We start from the raw sequence: 17,658 nt of genomic DNA on the forward strand, positions 1-17,658 counted from the left end.
CATAGTATTGATTCTAAGGGGAAATTTTCATAAGGAGGTAAAATATTGATAAAATAGTGTATGCAACTCATATTTTAAATACTTTAGTTTTCTTAGGTATAGGATAAAGTATTAAGTGTAAAACTCCTCTAAATACAAAATCGTTTTACTTATAAATGTCTAAGAATATTTGGGAAAAAATTGGAATATCCTGGAAACAAATCAAAACGTATATTTATTATAACCATTATTTGTTTTAGTAATATATGGATCTGGTTGGGTAACGACAGATAGGCATTTTCCTGGGAAAAACTTCAAATGCTAGAAGCCCATGCAGCTAATGTAGTCTTCACTATCTATCAGCACTGGGCTTCTGAGAGATACAGAGGTCTTAGCATACGAGCATTGCACACTTCTTAAGTAGGCAAATTGAGGCATGAAGTAAATGTCCCCTAGGTTCCTCTTCAGAATAGGTGTCTCATGTAAGAAGATATTCTTGACTTTTGTCATCAAGTCATCCCATTTTGCCCTGATAACTTCTCAAGATTTAGCAGAGACTTTGGTTATAAGAAGCACTTCTGGGTTCTGATAGATATTGTTCAGGGAATTGAAGATAAACAACAGGAGCAGTAGGCAAGGTTAGAAAGTGAAGTGGGATAAGTTATAAAAATTTATTCCCCTACGAAATAATTGCACAAGCTGTGTAAACATTTCTTACTAAAACAAAATACTCTGACACACAAAGATTGTACATTTCCAGTGGAACACTCACAGTACAAGATGCCCGTGTTTTCTCTTTCAGGAGCTAAAGCAAGGAGTCTGTAGATGAGTGCTTCCTAGTTACCTTTGGCAGCAAGCTTCTTCACATTCCCTGGCTGCTCAATGGGTTTTGAAAGCAACATACAACATAGTTAAATAGTAAGCCAGGTGGGCAGGGTTCTCAGCCTCTAGTTTCTGTAGCAGTCATTTGTATTCCACCTCAGCTCAGCCACTCACACACTCATACTCACACTCACGTGCACATGGCGGGGTCAGTTTGGATACTCCAGTGCAGCGACTATAACAGACACTAGCTGCTAAGAACGTGTTTGTCACAATCAGTGTGGACTGTATGGAGTAGAGAAACCTCTGGAGTTTGGTTATATTTACCATAATTTATGGTTAAAATTAAAAACTTAAAAGAATGGGATAACATTCAGAAATCAAACCTCAAGTCAAGCAATCACACATATTTACAATATGTACAGGCTCTCTTTTAGAATGGGGAGAGGTGTCTAGACAATGTTATTAGAAATTCCTGAATGTGGGCATTTCTAGTCCCTGTGATTCATAAAGCAAATCTGCTGACTTGGCATTAAGACCCTAAAACAGTGTGATCAAACTGATATATATATATATATATATATTATATATAATTATAATAAGGTGTTTGCAGAAATAACATTTACAAACTGTCTATACAGTACACAGTACTAGTACATAGAAAATAGATTCTAACTTTATAATCCCCTTTGTGTAAGGCAAGACTGAATCTGTCCCCAAATTTAGTCAGCCAGAGGTACAAGCAAGAAACAGTGGTCCATGGAAGAATGATGGGTTAGGTATCTGGGTATTAAAAAGCTGGAGAAATTCCACTTGTTATCTGTGCTGCATCTGGCTCACTGGATCCATTATGCACATTTCTGAAGCCACTGTGTTAAGTGGCAGCTACCCCAAACAGCTTTTGTAGAGTCCAGGATAAAGATGGAGGACTGCAGCTGCACTAGGCCAATTTATGTGGTACTTACAAAAGAATGTGTATTAATACTTGATTGCATGCTATTGCTATTCAAGCAACAGCAGCACAAAATATACAAGACAGATCACAGATGGTTGCAATGTAGCCCCCAGAGATTTTGCTTAAGGACAATATTACATTAAGACTTGGGGGCAGGAACACACATGGTCATTGGCGGATATAGACATCTCTATTCCACTCGCCAGCCTCATTCCTTCTCTTGGATATTACTTCGCCTTCCTTGTCACAGTAGCGATCCTTAGATTTATGCCGGCTTCGTTGTTTGCTGCACTCGTGGTCCTGTTCTCGCCCCATGTCCCTAGAGCGGTGCCGAGACTCCCTGTGTCTGTGCCCATTGCTGCTGTGGGTCTCGTCTCTGTGGTTATGTTCACGGTGTGGGGCATAGTGGTCCACATGTTCATGTGAATAATCTTCCTTTGGCTCCACATAGGCAGAGTCTCGGCTCTCCTGGGTTTCAGAGTCAAACGTCTCTTGCCTAGAGAGGCCTCGACCTGTCCCACTGCGGTGGTTTTGGTGTGTGGCCGAGGAGGAAGAACGATGTTGGGATTTCTTGACTGGTTCCAGACAAGACTCTTCTTCAGCTTGGGAAGCAGACCTAGGAGCAGAGCGATCAGTCCTCTGATCACCTTGAGAACCCTGGAGAAAAGGGACCCACATGAAGGAACTTTAAAGTGTCTAGAGAGCAACACTGTGTAAGTACATCCCTTTTCAAGTACACAAATGCTGAAATGAAGCCTAGCCTAGGTACTTTTTGAGACACCTGGTGGCACTGCTTAAATTGGACTTCTGTTCATAGTCACAAGAATGTTCTTTTATAGTCTCTTGTGATTCTATTACCTATACAGGTGTCTTATAACTTAGTTTTAACTAATCTGCTTAAGCAGATTAAAACTCAGGCATATATAATGGGATATGTACTATTCTAGAACCCTCACAAAGGAGACAATGTCCTTAAGTTGGCTACTAACTTTCCATTTTTCTGCAAGTGGCATAATATGGAGCTAAATCCTTTGAATCAATTATGAAGCCATTTGAGCTAGCTCACTATTATGGTTCTGGAGGCAGGAAGAACCAAGGAACTTGCTTGTAATCACAGCAAGAAGCAGAGCAAGAAGGGTTTGACTTCAGGCAGTCTACTACTTAGTGACCAGTTAGGGGGCTTCAGAGGCTGAGCTGGTTGTAGTGTGATGTTCAGTTTACTGCTTTCAGGTATACAACTCATACTAGATGGACTTGGTTAAATGGCACACATGTTTCTTAGTTTGGTGAACAAATGAGAGTTAAAGCAAGCATGAAATTTCGTCTCTGGGATTGAATCCCAGAGGTATCAGCTCAGGCAGCCTAGATTCTCCATGAAGACCATAAAGGAAGCCCTCTTACCTGTGGGTTAGAGGCTAGGGTGGGGCTCATAGGTAAAGTTGAAGTGGCTAAAGTTCGGCTGAGGAGAGGGTTAGGGAGGTTACTGCTGGGGGGGTGGGTGGCCTTCCAGTAGGCCTCCAGATAGTCGGCAAGATGCTCACAAGCGTCCTCAAGCTGGTTCTCATCCAAGATCACATCAAATGACTCCTGCTAAAGTAAGCATTTCAGATAGTGCATTAATGCAACCCAGGGCCAAGCTCCCTCTCTTCCCCAAACCTACCATTGTATTTGTTTATGCTTGTTTTTTTTTTCCTTTTCTGTTGGCGGAGCCTCTTAGTTTATGCATGTGTGTCACCTCAAATCCTTAATTAAAACACTGAATGGTTAACTAATTGCCTGAAAATGGACAGCTGTCAGCATGATTGGCAAGGGCAATGCAGGGGAGTTATTATCAGTTGTGAAAAAAACATACAATTTAGAAGGGTGCTTGTTCTTGATACAGACTGCAGGAAGTTCTGGAAGCTATTGAGGCAGGATTAGGTCATGCACTTTGGCAGTAGTTAAAACTACTGACATTTTAACATGATCCACACTTGACAGTTCAGTGGGAGGAGAGGTCCTTTACTTTTGGAGATTTAAAATTGTTGATCTAGAAATTTAATTAATGAACACTAGATGGGATCTATAGTCCCCAAACTAGGAATGTGTTTCTAGGAAACTTACTGTGTAAAAATTTGGTTGGGGGTGATGAGATAGCTCATTGGGTAAAAGTGTTTGCTGTGCAACTGTGAAACCGAGTTCAAATCTCCAGAACCCATGTCCAAACCAGATGCATAACACTGAGCTTCCATAATCCCAGCACTCCTACAGAAACATAGGCTATAGGCAAGAGAATCTTGGGAATCAGCTAGCCTGGCATATACACTAGCCAACAACAAGAGGCCCTGTCTGAAGATAGCAGGTGGGGACGAACACCCACAATTGTCCTCTGACCTCCACGTATGCTGTGGTAAGCAAGGTCACATCTGCATTCTCATAAATGAAAGTCAACATTTAGTTTGACAGGATCCCAAGTCAATTTCTCAGACACTTATTAAGAGAAGACAACTTATTCCCTGTGGCTAGAGGTGGATAAAAACCAGACTCCAAAACAGGTCTATCATATAAAAATTATATGATTATAAAAATCATAGTCCTGTATTAGAAGGCGAGGCCTGCACAGGATGCCTGTAGCATTTTGGATGGGTGGTCATTACCTGGCCTACAAATTCTCAAAATGCATGGTCACACAAGCCGTGGCATACTTTAATTTTTTGGAATGAATGCCACGTGTGTAAGGAGACATATCTTCCTACAGGTATGGTATGTAACTTTTTAAAAATGCAGGTATGATCTCTCAGCTCTTTGCACCATGTAGATAACTTACCGGAGGACATTGGGCCAATTTATCAGCTGCTACCATCTGGACATTGAGGTGTTTTGCTTGAGATTTCCCTCGAGATTTTATTAACCTTTGTAAAACCTGGAAAAGGTAGGGGTTTGTAACAGAGGAATATCTGTACTAGGTTAAGCTACAGGGTACACTATGAACTACTTTATAATATACATATATTTGCAATACATTATATAAATAATACATGGATGAACAGCATATATCATTGAGAAATAAAATAGAGATTAGCCACAAAATTAACATTCTTGCATAACTTTCTTGCAAGCCTTAAAAACTAGTATAAAACCAATGCTGAGTCTTTTTCTAGCCTAACAGTTCTCAAGCTTTCTGCCTCATGACCTATTTAAGTTTAAAAAAATTATGAACCTCAAAGATCCTTGTTTGTAGGAAATATTTCTAGTATTTATCAGAAATCTTAGCACTGTTAATTCATATAAAAAATAAGTCTGGCACATGTTAATATAAATCCCCTTTTTAGAAACCTTTAACGAGAAGAATGTTTCTATATGCAATTTGCTATAGTGTAGAATTTTCTTGATATTTGTAAAGAGACCATTATAGATATACAATTAAATAAAGGGGGATGTGTCAGTTGTACCTCTTCAGAGAGTTGGCGACATTCTTTGCTACCATACTGAAGACCAGCAAGTTTATTCCCATAAAGACCTGTGGCCAAGAAGACTCAGGAGCCACATGGAACAGCTTCATGTTCCAGAGTGATAACAGTCCTGCTGTCTGTACTGAAATTTGCCTGGACCTTTTACTATGAATGGCATGTGTGGTCATTCGTGGCATTCTATCTTCTGTACATTTATATACTTCATTGTTTAGTATTAGTACTGTTGGCAACAAACAGATCTTAAGGAAAGATCTGCTAAGAACATAGGTCTGAATGAGCATCCTGCCGATAGTCATGAAAACAAGAGCTCTCAGCACAATGGCCTTGGTGTTTCTCCTTAAGACAGTTTACTCTGGACAGTAACTGAACGATTTAGTTCATTACACACAGTGTTAAACAGTTTGTTACTACTGCGTCAGTACATTATGTGAAACTGGTGTTTATAACTCTGAGAACATAAAGATGTGTTTGCCGCTACATGCATTCATGCTTGGACTCTCAGAAGCTTTACTCCCATGTTTACAGATGCCAAGAGTGTTGAAAGGAAGCAACATCTTAAAGGTATCATGGAAGCATCTTCCACATTATGAGCTCTCTGAAATCATGTCAGTGACTCATGGCCCACACTTAAGACCACTGCTCCCAGCCACACTAACCACGCTCATATTTCTCATAAAACTTCTTGACTAGTGTAGATTTTTTCAAAAACTCTATGTCCATAATAAAGCCATAGCCTGTGACTACTGGAAACCAGAGCATAAAACACATCGCAGTAATGTCTGAATTAGAAAAACAATGGCATCCCCACTTACCTTAGGTGAAGAAATCTTTACATATACTATAATAGGGGCCAGAGAGGTCTTACTGAGTTGAGCTGGGTGATTAATTGTATCTGCATCAAGAACTACCAATTGCAGTGTTCTTGCAAGTTCAAAAATCCTTTCAATTTCACTCTGAACTTCCGCTGTAAAAGATAAACAGAGTTTATTTATTTAGAAGGACACATTTTTAAACTACAGTAAGCTGTAATAAAGTGGTACACTATTTATTGAGAGAGTCGGCTCCTATTTTAGTGATTACAGTCAATATGACTGATGAAAGGTGTCCTTTGGCAAGGGCTATTTGCTCACACCTTGTCCAGGAATTATCCTCACAGCCATCACCAAACGTAGTACCCATCCTTGCACATGAGCCTATCTGTGTTGGACCATCCATTATGTAAAGATGTACAACAGAGAGGGGGAGAGAGAGGGGGGGGAGAGGGGGAGGGAGAGGGGGGAAGAGAGAGAGAGAGAGAGAGAGAGAGAGTGGAGAGAGGGAGAGATGAAGGATGCCTATTACAAACCATACTTTGTAATTTCCACCAATGAAGACATGGTCTTAAGTATAACAACCTGTCCAGTCCATACAGTGCTACCTGTATGTATGTTTTTAGGGTTAACCATTTGGTACTGGACAGTGGATTGGCATGCTCTGCCCTGGGGAGGACCACCTCTCCCATTCCCAGCTTTCCTCAGTTGCTTATAGTTCTTTGAGTAGGGTTGAGGCCTTGTGAACTTCTCTCCATCCGGTTTGTCATGTTCATTGGCTTCTTCCTTGTTCAGCTCACATTTGGACAGTCATGTTGGTGAGACTTTACAGGTGTTGCTTCTGACATTACTAAGAATATATATGTATATACATATATGCATGTAATAACACTTTGTTAAAAAAGAGGTCATGGATTTAAAGGAGAGTGAAGAGGGGTATGTGGGAGGGTTTGGAGGGAGGAAAGGTAAGAGAAATATAATTAAATTAAAATCTCAAAAATTAAAAAGAAGTGGTTTTGTAGTATTCATGTTTCAAAGGGTAGTTTGCCACTAGAAGCATCATGTAAAATGACATAAATGGCATAAATTCTTTCCCTCTGCAAGGTTCCACTACAGGATTGTGATAATGGGGATACTCTCCACACTCTAGTGTGGTGGCTGCTAGTGTGGGTACTCAGCACTTAAAATGTAGCTAGTCTGAATGAAAACTGCATTTTTAAATCTTAATTATTGAACTGTAAAGTGCATGTGGCCTCTAGTTCTGACTTAAGGTGAAAGGTCAAGTCCATGAGACTCCTGGCCAGCAAGCTGGTGCCTTTGAAGGTCATTTGTATTAATGGCAAAGCATACCAAAAGATTATTTTAATTCACCTATTCTTCTAGAAAAGGCATGTCACTAATGGTTTGCATGAAATTCTTCACTTGGATACTTTGAGAAAACACAACCTACTCACATGTGTTACTAACTTCAAAATAATGCTTAGTCACACAACATCCCTGATACAGTCTTGCTAGGATAAATACTACATATCCCATCTGATCTAGTTCTTAAGTTTACTAATTTATCAGAAACATGGGGACAAAATTGGATAGAGGATAACAATATAATACAGTCAGCAAAATTCAGACCATCAGAAACCTTCGGAATAAGTAGCCCAGTTTTTTCAAGAAAAAAAAGTTTTATGAGAAATGAGAGATTTGAAAGACTGAATTAAAATATATGGACTCTTTCCTATTAAGAGAGTAGTCCATATATGTGTAATGAGTAAATTTGGTGAAGTATATCTGTGGTTTGCTTACCCAATAATCCCTGGGTGGGAGGGTTAAGATCTCCGTAAAAGAATAATGACTGTAAATAGTTCTTTAGCTTCATAGCTCCTTGATGAAAGTGTTTCCAGCACTAAACATTCTGCAGGTGCCACTGGCTGGAATGTCATTTCCTTCCAGAGGCCTTCCCTGTATCCAGTCATGCCCTTCTCAGTTTATTTTCTGCTCCCTGGGCTCATGAGCCACTGACCAGCTATCTGTGATTTTCAGTTCATCTACAGCTATATCTATCTTGTGTCCTTTGCTTCGATGACCCTGGAATACTGCCTAGCAACAGTTAGTTCCTTACTGCCTTAAGAACAAGCTCTTTAGCAAGCTCCTTAATGTTTTACTTTACCTCTTTATGGTATGCCTTCTCCCTCCCTTTTCTTAAAATGTACACTTTAGCCAAAGTGACATGTGTTTTCCAGGATCTTAGAATTGCCATTGTCTCAAATCATCATCCCATCACCTTCTCAACCCCTTTCCCTTCTACATGCTTCCAAGCTTCAAGTCTCAGCTCAGGATACCTCCTGGGGAATCCTTCCCCATGGCCTATACCTACTGCCTCATTAGCTCTTTGGCAGCAGGTTTAGCTCAAGAACAATGTTCATTCTGTACCCCAGTGGCTATTTGCCTTATTGCTGTACTGAGCTCCTAGGCACAGGGACTATATCAAATATTTCAGACTTTAGTGCATTGTGTGGTACTTAGTACATGCTCAATAAAATACATGGAGTAGAAGAGGCATTTAAAAAACTTCACATCTAATAGTTGTAAAGCCTTTGACAAGCTAAGCCAATCTATCCTGCTATTGATTTAGTTAGTCACTGTAAATAAACTGCTTGACTTTGTTAAGTGGTTAAATGTATGAAATGGTAATTTTATAACAATTCAAGTACCAGATAAAGTAAGATATTGCTAAAAGCAGAACTTGTCACATTTTCTTTCTTAAGAAATAAAGAACAGTTATAAGCTGGGGAATCACTGTGTGGCCCAGGCTGCTTTTGGACTTTAGTCTTTCTGCCTCATCCTCTGAAGTGCAGGGTTAGAGTATGTGCCACCGTACCTACATTTCTAATATGTTTCCAGACCTGTGTCTCTAAAGGTTCACCTCTGAGGGCTTATTAGGAGATACAATGAAATTGTATGTTTTATGTTGACATGCATGCAGGTGCCCAGAGAGGCCAGAAGAGGGTGTTGGATTCCTTGTAGCCAGAGTTACAAATGGTTGTCAGCTGCCTAGTACGTACTAGGAACTGAATTCCAGTTCTCTACAAGAGCAGCAAGTGCCCTTATTCATTGAGCTATCTATCCCTCCAGCCCCCAAAAGAGAGTTTTATGAAGTATTACTACAAGATAACATGTTATTTATATTTCTCTATGTAATTATAGTTCAGAGTAATTGAGAAACTTGTATACTTAAATCCTGCCTCCCAAAGGCTTTACATATTTAATGTAAATTAAAGAGTTAAGTGGACCTAAACATGTCCCACAACTTTTAGAAATGTATAAAACCAAAAGCCTAACAATATAGTAGTTCAAAATGTACCAGTAATTAAAACACCAAGCACATGTTTCAGCAAGCTATAGTAGCTGCTAGAAGGTCTGAGTTTTATCTTATCATTGTATGTTAATCAGCAGTTGCCAATCACCTCTTTGTAAAGACATCAAAGTTCCCACACTGCTTTTACAAATGAAAAATACTGATGCAACTCAGAGGACAGACAAGAGCTGACTTCTGTTATTGTTTCCTCCATTATTAGTCTCAGCATATAAATCATAGTTTTGAGCATGATTTCATCACTGCTGTAACTATTCAGTGAACACTTTTGAAATAAACCACAGTGCTGATGGCAGGTGGAATGTTTTGACGTAAGCTATCTTAATAATCCACGCAGAAATTATTAGGACTATAGGCTAGCTGTTTATGTCAATTTTTCTGCGTGATATCTGGAGTTGTTCTCTCTTCAGATCTGTTCACCGTTACTGTTGGGTAAGGAATAAATAGCTTAAGCTCATTGATATTGACTGACTTACCTAAGCTTGACCTTGTGTTGGATCTTTCTATTATTGCATGCTTACTGGGGTTGTTTAATACTGAGCGTTTGGCGAGGGAGATGTCAGCAGTGACTCTTGTGATAGATATCCTGTTGGAGAAAAGAGAAAACCTTCAGGTTCTTAAACTTATAAAACAGAAATATATATCCAAAATGTAACGAATGATTGATGTGTAAGTATACACATAAGGGGCTAGAGAGACGGTTCAGCAGTTAAGAGCATTGGTCGATCTTGCCGTGAAGCCAGGTTTGGTTCCTCACACTGACATGGTAGTTCAAAGCCATCTGTAATTCCAGTTCACAGAGCTCCAGTGTCCTCTTCTGACCTCTATGGGCACCAGGTACACACGCGATATACATACATACATACACGAAGGCAAAACACTCATACATATTCAGTAAATAAATACAAACTTGAAATACACATGTAAGTATCAACACTGCTTGCATGGCCAGGAACCAGAGACAGGACAGTCCAGAGACCCAGGATAGAACCAAACATGAATGGCAAAAAAAAGTTAATATAATGATTCTTAAATGATATTCTGTTATACTAATAGATTGGTGCCTAGCTTGATTGTCATCAAAGGGACATCCAGCAATTGATGGGAGCAGAAACTCACAGCCAAAGACTAGGTAGAGCCAGAGGAACCCTGCAGAACAGGGGTAAGGACTGTAGGGACTAGAGGGGTAAAGGACACCGTGATAAACGTTACCTACAGAACCAACTAAGAAGGCCCCATAGGGGCTCACAGAGACTGAAGCAACAAACACAGACCCTGTATGGGTCTGATCGAGGTGCTCTGCATATGCCTTATGTTGTGTAGCTTGGTATTCCTGTAGGACTCCCAACAGTGGGAATGAGGGCTGTTTCTGACTCTTTTTTTGCCTGTGCTTGGGACCCTTTTCTTCCGACTGGGTTGCCTCATCCAGTCTTGGTTTGTGACTAGTCTTACTGTAACTTGTTAGGCCTTGTTCAGTAGATATTCCTAGGAGGCCTGCTCTTTTTTGTTGAAGAGAGATGGAGAAGTGGACGTGGGGGAGAGGAGAAACTGGGAGTAGTGGAGGGAGGGGAAACTGCAGTCAAGATATAATGTAGGAGAGAACAAAATAAGAAAAGATATACTCTGTGTCACGTGGCTGGCTTCAGATGAGCTCTTGCTCCTCCAGCCTCCTGAGTGCTGGAATTAAAGGTATGTGTCACTAAGCTTGGTCTGTCCCCAAACCCCATCGAGTGTACTTGAGGTAAAACTGTTCTATAGCCTGGATATAAAACTATTATTTTTGAAGACATTGTCTCTCATCTAAGTAAGTTTCCTACACCAGAATATAAAGTGATGTAACATTTCCCAGGATTATTGATTTCCAGTAAGACTTCTTCACAGAACATTCAGACAACAGTGCCTAATATCTCTGTAACAATTCAGTACATACTCCAAACATTTGAGGAGTGACAACTGACATTTTGGAAATCATCATGGAAGAAAGCCAACTTCACTAAACCCAGATAGTGGCTTGCCTTCTTCGCAACTTCATTGTTAATGCACCTGTTATTGTTCTAAAAGTTAAAATGATTGCTTTGCTTACGTGGCAAAACTGTTTATGGTGGATCCAGCTGCTGTGCTAATCAACTGAAAGAGGATTTACTAGCTCTTTTGATTGGACACACGCTGTTTCACAGCCCATAGGGATTTTGACTGCTCTCCAGAGCTCCCACAAATGATCTTAACTGTGAGGGCTTAATATCACAATTCTTGATAGCCTAGACCCTTGCCATTGCCAACATTTCCTATCATACTCTTCCCTTGTGGCCCTAGCATTTTAAAATAAAGCTCATTCAGTTGACTCTAAAGATCACTTCAGTTACTTTTTTAGACTGCCCTGTGTATACACACCCAAGGCTGCTGACAAGTTCCCACTCTGTTTCTGTCTTGCTTTGCCAACATGAAAGACATTTAATGAGACACTTAGACCTGGGGTATGCTCCCACGAGTAAAGGTGACATTTTTACATCTTTTGAAATCCCACTGTATGGATTCTGAATTCACTTCGGGACTCTTAATGCATGATCACAGGCCTAGACTGTTGGAGTGCAGTTCAGGATGGGCAAGACATGACCATCAGTAATGCACAGGGAAAATACTTTTGTCCAGAGACAATAGACTGACCCTACATTCTGTTATTTCATGTATTTTCTTTCCTGGTAAAATCATTTTAGTTATGTGATGCCATAGAACATAGGCCTGAGATCCAGAAATGATCAGGGTTAAACAGAAGTAGTAAGTTGGTGAATCCTACTTGTCTTCTTTCTGCAGTTAGAAAATGGCAGTGAACATTTAATTCATCCATTTCACTCACAGACCTGATGGAGCCCACTTTAGCAGAATTTGGGGGTTATGCAGATAATTTTAGATTGTGATATGAAAGAGCCAAGCACAATGAAATAAAAGTTAAGGTAGGACCATTTGAAGCCTATCTTTCCTGGCACAAATGATCAAATATTTTATGAAGTTATGAAATAAAGTCTAATGGTGTGTGGCCCCATAGACCTTCACTATAATATCTTCTGGACTTTTGAAACACAGCTGCTACCTCCTCTTTCTATTTCATTCAGTCCTTTACTCTGTCACACTTGGTATCAGTTGTACTATATAAGTTTCCCTTCTGATATCAGAAATGATGTGTAGGCATAGTCGACACAACACTATAGAAATCTGAAAGGATGCTAAAATCTACAGATATGATCAATTGTATTTTTTTGTTGTTAGGATAGAGAAAGAATAACATGGCAAAGAACCAGATTTATCACATGGGAAATGGAAAGAGCGCTGCATGTTCTCAGGTTACCTGTTACCTAATCTCAGTCTAAACCCTGAGGTTTTACATGCTGGATTCTTACCATGTTTCTGGCAGGGTAGGAGTTTATTGGTGTTTATTATAACACCCATTGATTATCATCCGTCTTTCAGTAGTCACACATACTTTCTGTTATCTCTGTACTTACAGGAAATAGTTCCCTTCAGTACAGTTTAATACGAGTGGATATTTGTCATGTTAGTGTAGTGTGTTTGTGTCTGGTATACTGTAGTTCCTGTATCGGTGTAAACTCGGTTTGACCCCTGTTAACAAGCCCCACTCTGTTTGATCCACCGGCCATACCACTCCCCACACAAGACTGTGCCTTGTATTCACTTCCCCCTCTTCTAGAACACTTGTGCCATTTCCTCGCTCTGTAGATCTTTACCCTCTGAAGCTAAGGTCCCTGTCCTTTTTACTTTTTCTTTTTAAGCTGAGGGGGTAAAGTATTGAGTCCCGTCTCATAGGCAGGACTTTTTATATATGCCTATGACTATTAATGGCACTTTGCTGTGTAGGTCCTTAGAGTCTGCTTCATTCATAAAGCTACATAATACCTCGATACCTTATCCTCTATTGGCCATGCCCTCCTCTCATTTTGTTGGTGAGATCTTAGAAGATTAAAAACCTTTCTAGATAGCAACATCCTCAAATCTATTAATTACTCCTCTCTCTGTACTACCTGTACATAGTGTACACACACACATGCTGGGTTGGCTTTGTATTTATATTCTGTTTTGCTGTACAAGTTTCAACTTAAAATTTATATGTGGGTTCTTCAGAGGTAGGGACAGTGGTCTGTATTTCTCTAGCAAAGAATACACAGCAAAAAAAAAAAAAAAAAGATTCAGCACTCAACTGTCCTTTTGATTATTGAGTACTTCTGCAGGCACTGAGAGTACCAGAGTTCATAAAGCATCAAATACCCTGCCCTCTCATTCTTGTTGGAGAATGATAACAAAAAAATCGTATACATAAAAGAATACCAGAAAAATGGGGAGGGGAGAGAGGCCATGTTATCAGGAGAATATGTGAAGAAAAAGATCCCACCAGAGAGAAAAGCAAAGAACAGACACTGATGGGGATATGGGCTGGAACACACGTGATCTAAGGAAGGTGGAGCCAGGGAACATCTAACTGGATGAGAAAGTGGCAGGGAGCAAGCACAGTGTTGCAGCCCAGTGAATCCCTGTGACACACGGAAAATGAGCCAGCTGTGTAAGAGGTGAAAAGATGTTCGGTCAACAGTGCGGAGAAATCACTACAGCTAATGGCATCTTCACCAAGTCAGGAAATACTGATTAGAGAGGGACACGTGGTGAGAACAATATCTGGGTAGTTTGAGTGGGAAGGAAATGGAGTATGTGGCCTTAGTGTCAGGTGGCTGTGGCTGAAGTTAACCATTGCTAAGAAAACCATAGAAAGGGGAAATAGCATTCAGGCAGACATGCAAGTCGGGGAATAACTCATGTCTTCCTTTGGCTTCGAATCCTCCTGCCTCCAGGAAGAATCTAGTTATGAGACCTAGCCTGGCATTATTCCTCTGCCTCAGGGCAGGTGCTAGGGTCACAGGTATGTGCTAGTCTCAGCTTGCCTGTTTTCTTAATGAAGCAAGAATTGAAGTTCACTCTGGGAAAGTGCAGTGAGAAGGGGTTAAAGGTTGATGGGGGGAGAGGATGATAGGAAACTCTTTTGGAACTATGGGACAGTGCTTATGATATCTAGGCAGCAATAAGGAACCAGTATCTCATGAACTGAAGGGGATACAGTGGACAGAGGTGGGGCCACATACAGCTTACAGATGCAGGGACCTGGATATATGGGATGGGACTGTGCAACAAGAACACTGGATCATGTTGCACTAAGTGAAGTCTACTTCATGTCTTAGAGAACAATTTACTCTTGGGATTGAATATCTGCCCCACAGAGTCTGACTATCTTCAAGACAAAAATATACAAAACCAGCATTGTGGAATACTTACCGCCCTTCAAATCTGTGTTTTAAAAAATCGAACAGTGCCTTTTGCATCATATCTGTCACCTGTAATTAGATAATAAAATGTGAGAAAATCTGAGGATAGAAAAATTGTTACTGACTATGAGAGCCAATTTTGCTTCTCATCATTAACCTTTCAAAACCTGAGCATCACATTTCCTGTTTCCAAGCCCTAATGAAATGATAAGATAGAATTTCTGAGCTTGTGATGTTTCAGTGACAAGAAGTTACTTTTCAAGTGCTTGCAAACATTCCCCATTTGATATTGTCTCATGGATATGGCTGGCAGGAGTATCCAAGGCAACCTTCAGGAAAGTAGACCACTAAACAAACCACACCACAGCCTTCAAACCAGCATGCTTAGTTGCCAGGAGTCAAGCTCCAATTCAACTCAAACTCACCTCATACCCCTTCAGAGAAGGGCCCACTAGGACAACTGGTCGCATGGATGGTACCACATCATAAGGGGGAGTGTGCTCTGTCTGCAGAGAGATGAGACAGTTTCAGACTTCTCAATGGCAGTGGGTCTGAAATACTGTATCCATAAGGTACTCTTTCCTGAACTCTAATATACAAGATACTGATTTTTCAGACACTGAAATATTTCCATAATTGCCTCTTCTCTAAGAAACCCAATGAAAGATCAGTAGCTTTCTTTTCCTAAGGTTTAAGTTACTGACTACTCTCTAGTTTCCTTGCATATAAGCTACTGGGTAGAACAAACAGAAACAGGCCTAATGCAGATTAGGTGCTTTAGGCTCAACTGAACATCGCTTCATTGCTCTTCAGGTCCATGTGGACTTTCTGAAGATTTGAAAGGATCATGGTTAGTTATGAAAGACAAAGTCCTGTTAGCTTTGCATATGATATGTTGGTCTTACCTGTATAAACCCTAGTTTCCAAACATTGTGCCTCTTGCTACCAAATACTTGGAATTCCATTGAAAGTATGAGGAAGCAGAAATGGGCATGCATGCATGCTCCATAGCAGTAATCACTCTCACTGTTCACAGCTTCAGGACCAATGCTTTGGAATTTTTGACCTCTGTTTTTTGGCATTTATAAAATTCTCAAATCAAGATCTATGAGCACTGGAAGGAGGGTGAATGATTTGTCATAATTTTATTTGACAATGCTTCAGTGACTTCAGAATGTTTATTACTACCTGGCATATCTGTTTCTGAAGCACCTATTAGCTAGTTTCTGTTCTATAACTGATTCATACCTTTATGTGGGTAATTGGTTTGTTTGTTTTAGAAGAATAAGGTAGGAGCTAAATTTTATTGCCATTTCTAAAACTATCGCTTTTCAGCTTGTTTTTTCTTCAAATAAAAAATTGAAATTTAGACAACAAAATTTGCTTGATGAAATTTAAACAAGCTCTTGTAACAGGCAATTGTAAAGCGATGGAGAAATAACCGTTCTTAATCCCCAAGAGCAGAGGTAGGGCTTTGGACACTGGATGAACAAATCATTTACTCTCATTAATGACTTGTAAGCTCTGTAAAACACATCCTCCCGTAAAGAACATCTGAAAAATGTATTTTAAACATGACATATACCAAAATAATTTTAAGAATTTGATCAACTGTTGTGCATGTAGTAGTTGTATCATTCTGACACTAAAAACTATTTGACTGTTCCTGAAAAATCACCCATCACAAACTTGCTGTATCCTTTCCTAAGTTTCTCTTGCTTATGGGGATATGTAGACACACATCAAATTCAACAGTGTCAATATGAGCTTTCACCAGTAGTTGTAGACCATATAATCAAACAGAAAAAGATACTACTGTTGTTCACCCTTTACTGCTTAAAATTTTCCCTAGCACTCAGAGCTTCCCTTTAATAGACATGATAAAGATAAAATACATATTTGAAAGAAATTTTTAAAATTAGACGAACACAGTACAGTGACAGCACAAAAGCCAGACAAGCAGCACTCTAAAAGCAACACCGAAGACAATTGGTGTGGACTCGCACACAGCCAGCTCTCTTGTTCTGAATTCTACATTGTCACAGAATAAGGAACACAAGAGTGAGCACCAGTGCCGCAGGCATCAGAAGCATATTTGTTAAGTGATTGCATTTCATAGTGCTTGGGTTTGTATTGAAAATGCCTGGAAGCCACATCCTTTTGATACTGCAGTAAGAACCCCTTTCACTGTTATCAGTAAGGATAGAAACTGCAAGTATTGTAAGAACAGCTATGAAGAAATCCGAGTGGCCCAATATTAGATAGGACTTTGGTTCCTTCAGTCTGTGACTGCCAGCTAGCAAAGGGTTACCCATGCTGGCCATCAAATCAGCTTCTCTATCAGCAGGGGCAGCAATAGAAATCACCTTATTTGATGGAATATTGGTACTCTGTGCCGTATTGCTAATGACAACATTTTATCTATCCTTTTTGGCTAAGTCATTTTTGCTTCGCCTCTGTAGTGGAAAATTAGGACAAATTTGTTTAATGTTTTGAAATGTACAGGCAGATGAACTTCACAATACTCTCTGACAAACATGGTCATATTAGTGTTGCTACTTGGAGTTCAGAGTGGCAGAGTAGTGTTGACTGTCTAAGAAACACTTGCAGTTACCTAGTCACAAGCTTCAGTTGTGATAACAAGGTCAGACCAGAGAGGTGGCCCACACTTGTAGAAGATAATCAGATTGGGGCTTTCGGTGTTAACACAAAAGTCCAGGTGTTTAAAACTTTCCTGGAGTTCTCTTCTTAATGGTTATTTTAAAAGAAAAAAAGCAGGTTTATGCTTTTATGTATGATAACTTTATTGTCAACCTTTACAGAGCAAGCTGGGTTTGTGTGTTTGTTTGTGTGTGTGTGTGTGTGTGTGTGTGTGTGTAAGACTTTTAATTTGCTGACAGTCTAGAGCAGAACAGATTTTGCTTCATATGTAAGTTAAAAAAATACT

General features: G+C 39.9%; 1 protein-coding gene across 15 annotated transcripts in view; it reads right to left on the bottom strand.

The window, feature by feature from the left end:
- Nucleotides 1–636: 636 nt before the first annotated feature.
- Nucleotides 637–17,658, bottom strand: part of Cacnb2 (calcium voltage-gated channel auxiliary subunit beta 2) — a 327,915-nt gene continuing 310,893 nt past the window's right edge. For 8 of the 15 annotated variants that reach the window (XM_021233647.2, XM_013121383.3, XM_005081266.4 and 5 more), the window contains 7 exons: nucleotides 15,137–15,217; nucleotides 14,722–14,780; nucleotides 9,864–9,973; nucleotides 6,021–6,172; nucleotides 4,563–4,658; nucleotides 3,158–3,346; nucleotides 637–2,413 (listed from right to left, as the gene is read on the bottom strand). In XM_021233647.2, coding sequence (XP_021089306.1) covers nucleotides 1,925–2,413; nucleotides 3,158–3,346; nucleotides 4,563–4,658; nucleotides 6,021–6,172; nucleotides 9,864–9,973; nucleotides 14,722–14,780; nucleotides 15,137–15,217 — 1,176 coding nt within the window. In that variant the 3' untranslated portion in view covers nucleotides 637–1,924. The remainder of the gene's footprint in view (nucleotides 2,414–3,157; nucleotides 3,347–4,562; nucleotides 4,659–6,020; nucleotides 6,173–9,863; nucleotides 9,974–14,721; nucleotides 14,781–15,136; nucleotides 15,218–17,658) is intronic. The other 7 variants (XM_021233649.2, XM_005081270.4, XM_005081267.4 and 4 more) reach the window with 1 other exon arrangement.

This window comes from Mesocricetus auratus, unplaced genomic scaffold (assembly GCF_017639785.1).
Source record: "Mesocricetus auratus isolate SY011 unplaced genomic scaffold, BCM_Maur_2.0 Super-Scaffold_100013, whole genome shotgun sequence".
Lineage (NCBI taxonomy): Eukaryota > Metazoa > Chordata > Mammalia > Rodentia > Cricetidae > Mesocricetus > Mesocricetus auratus.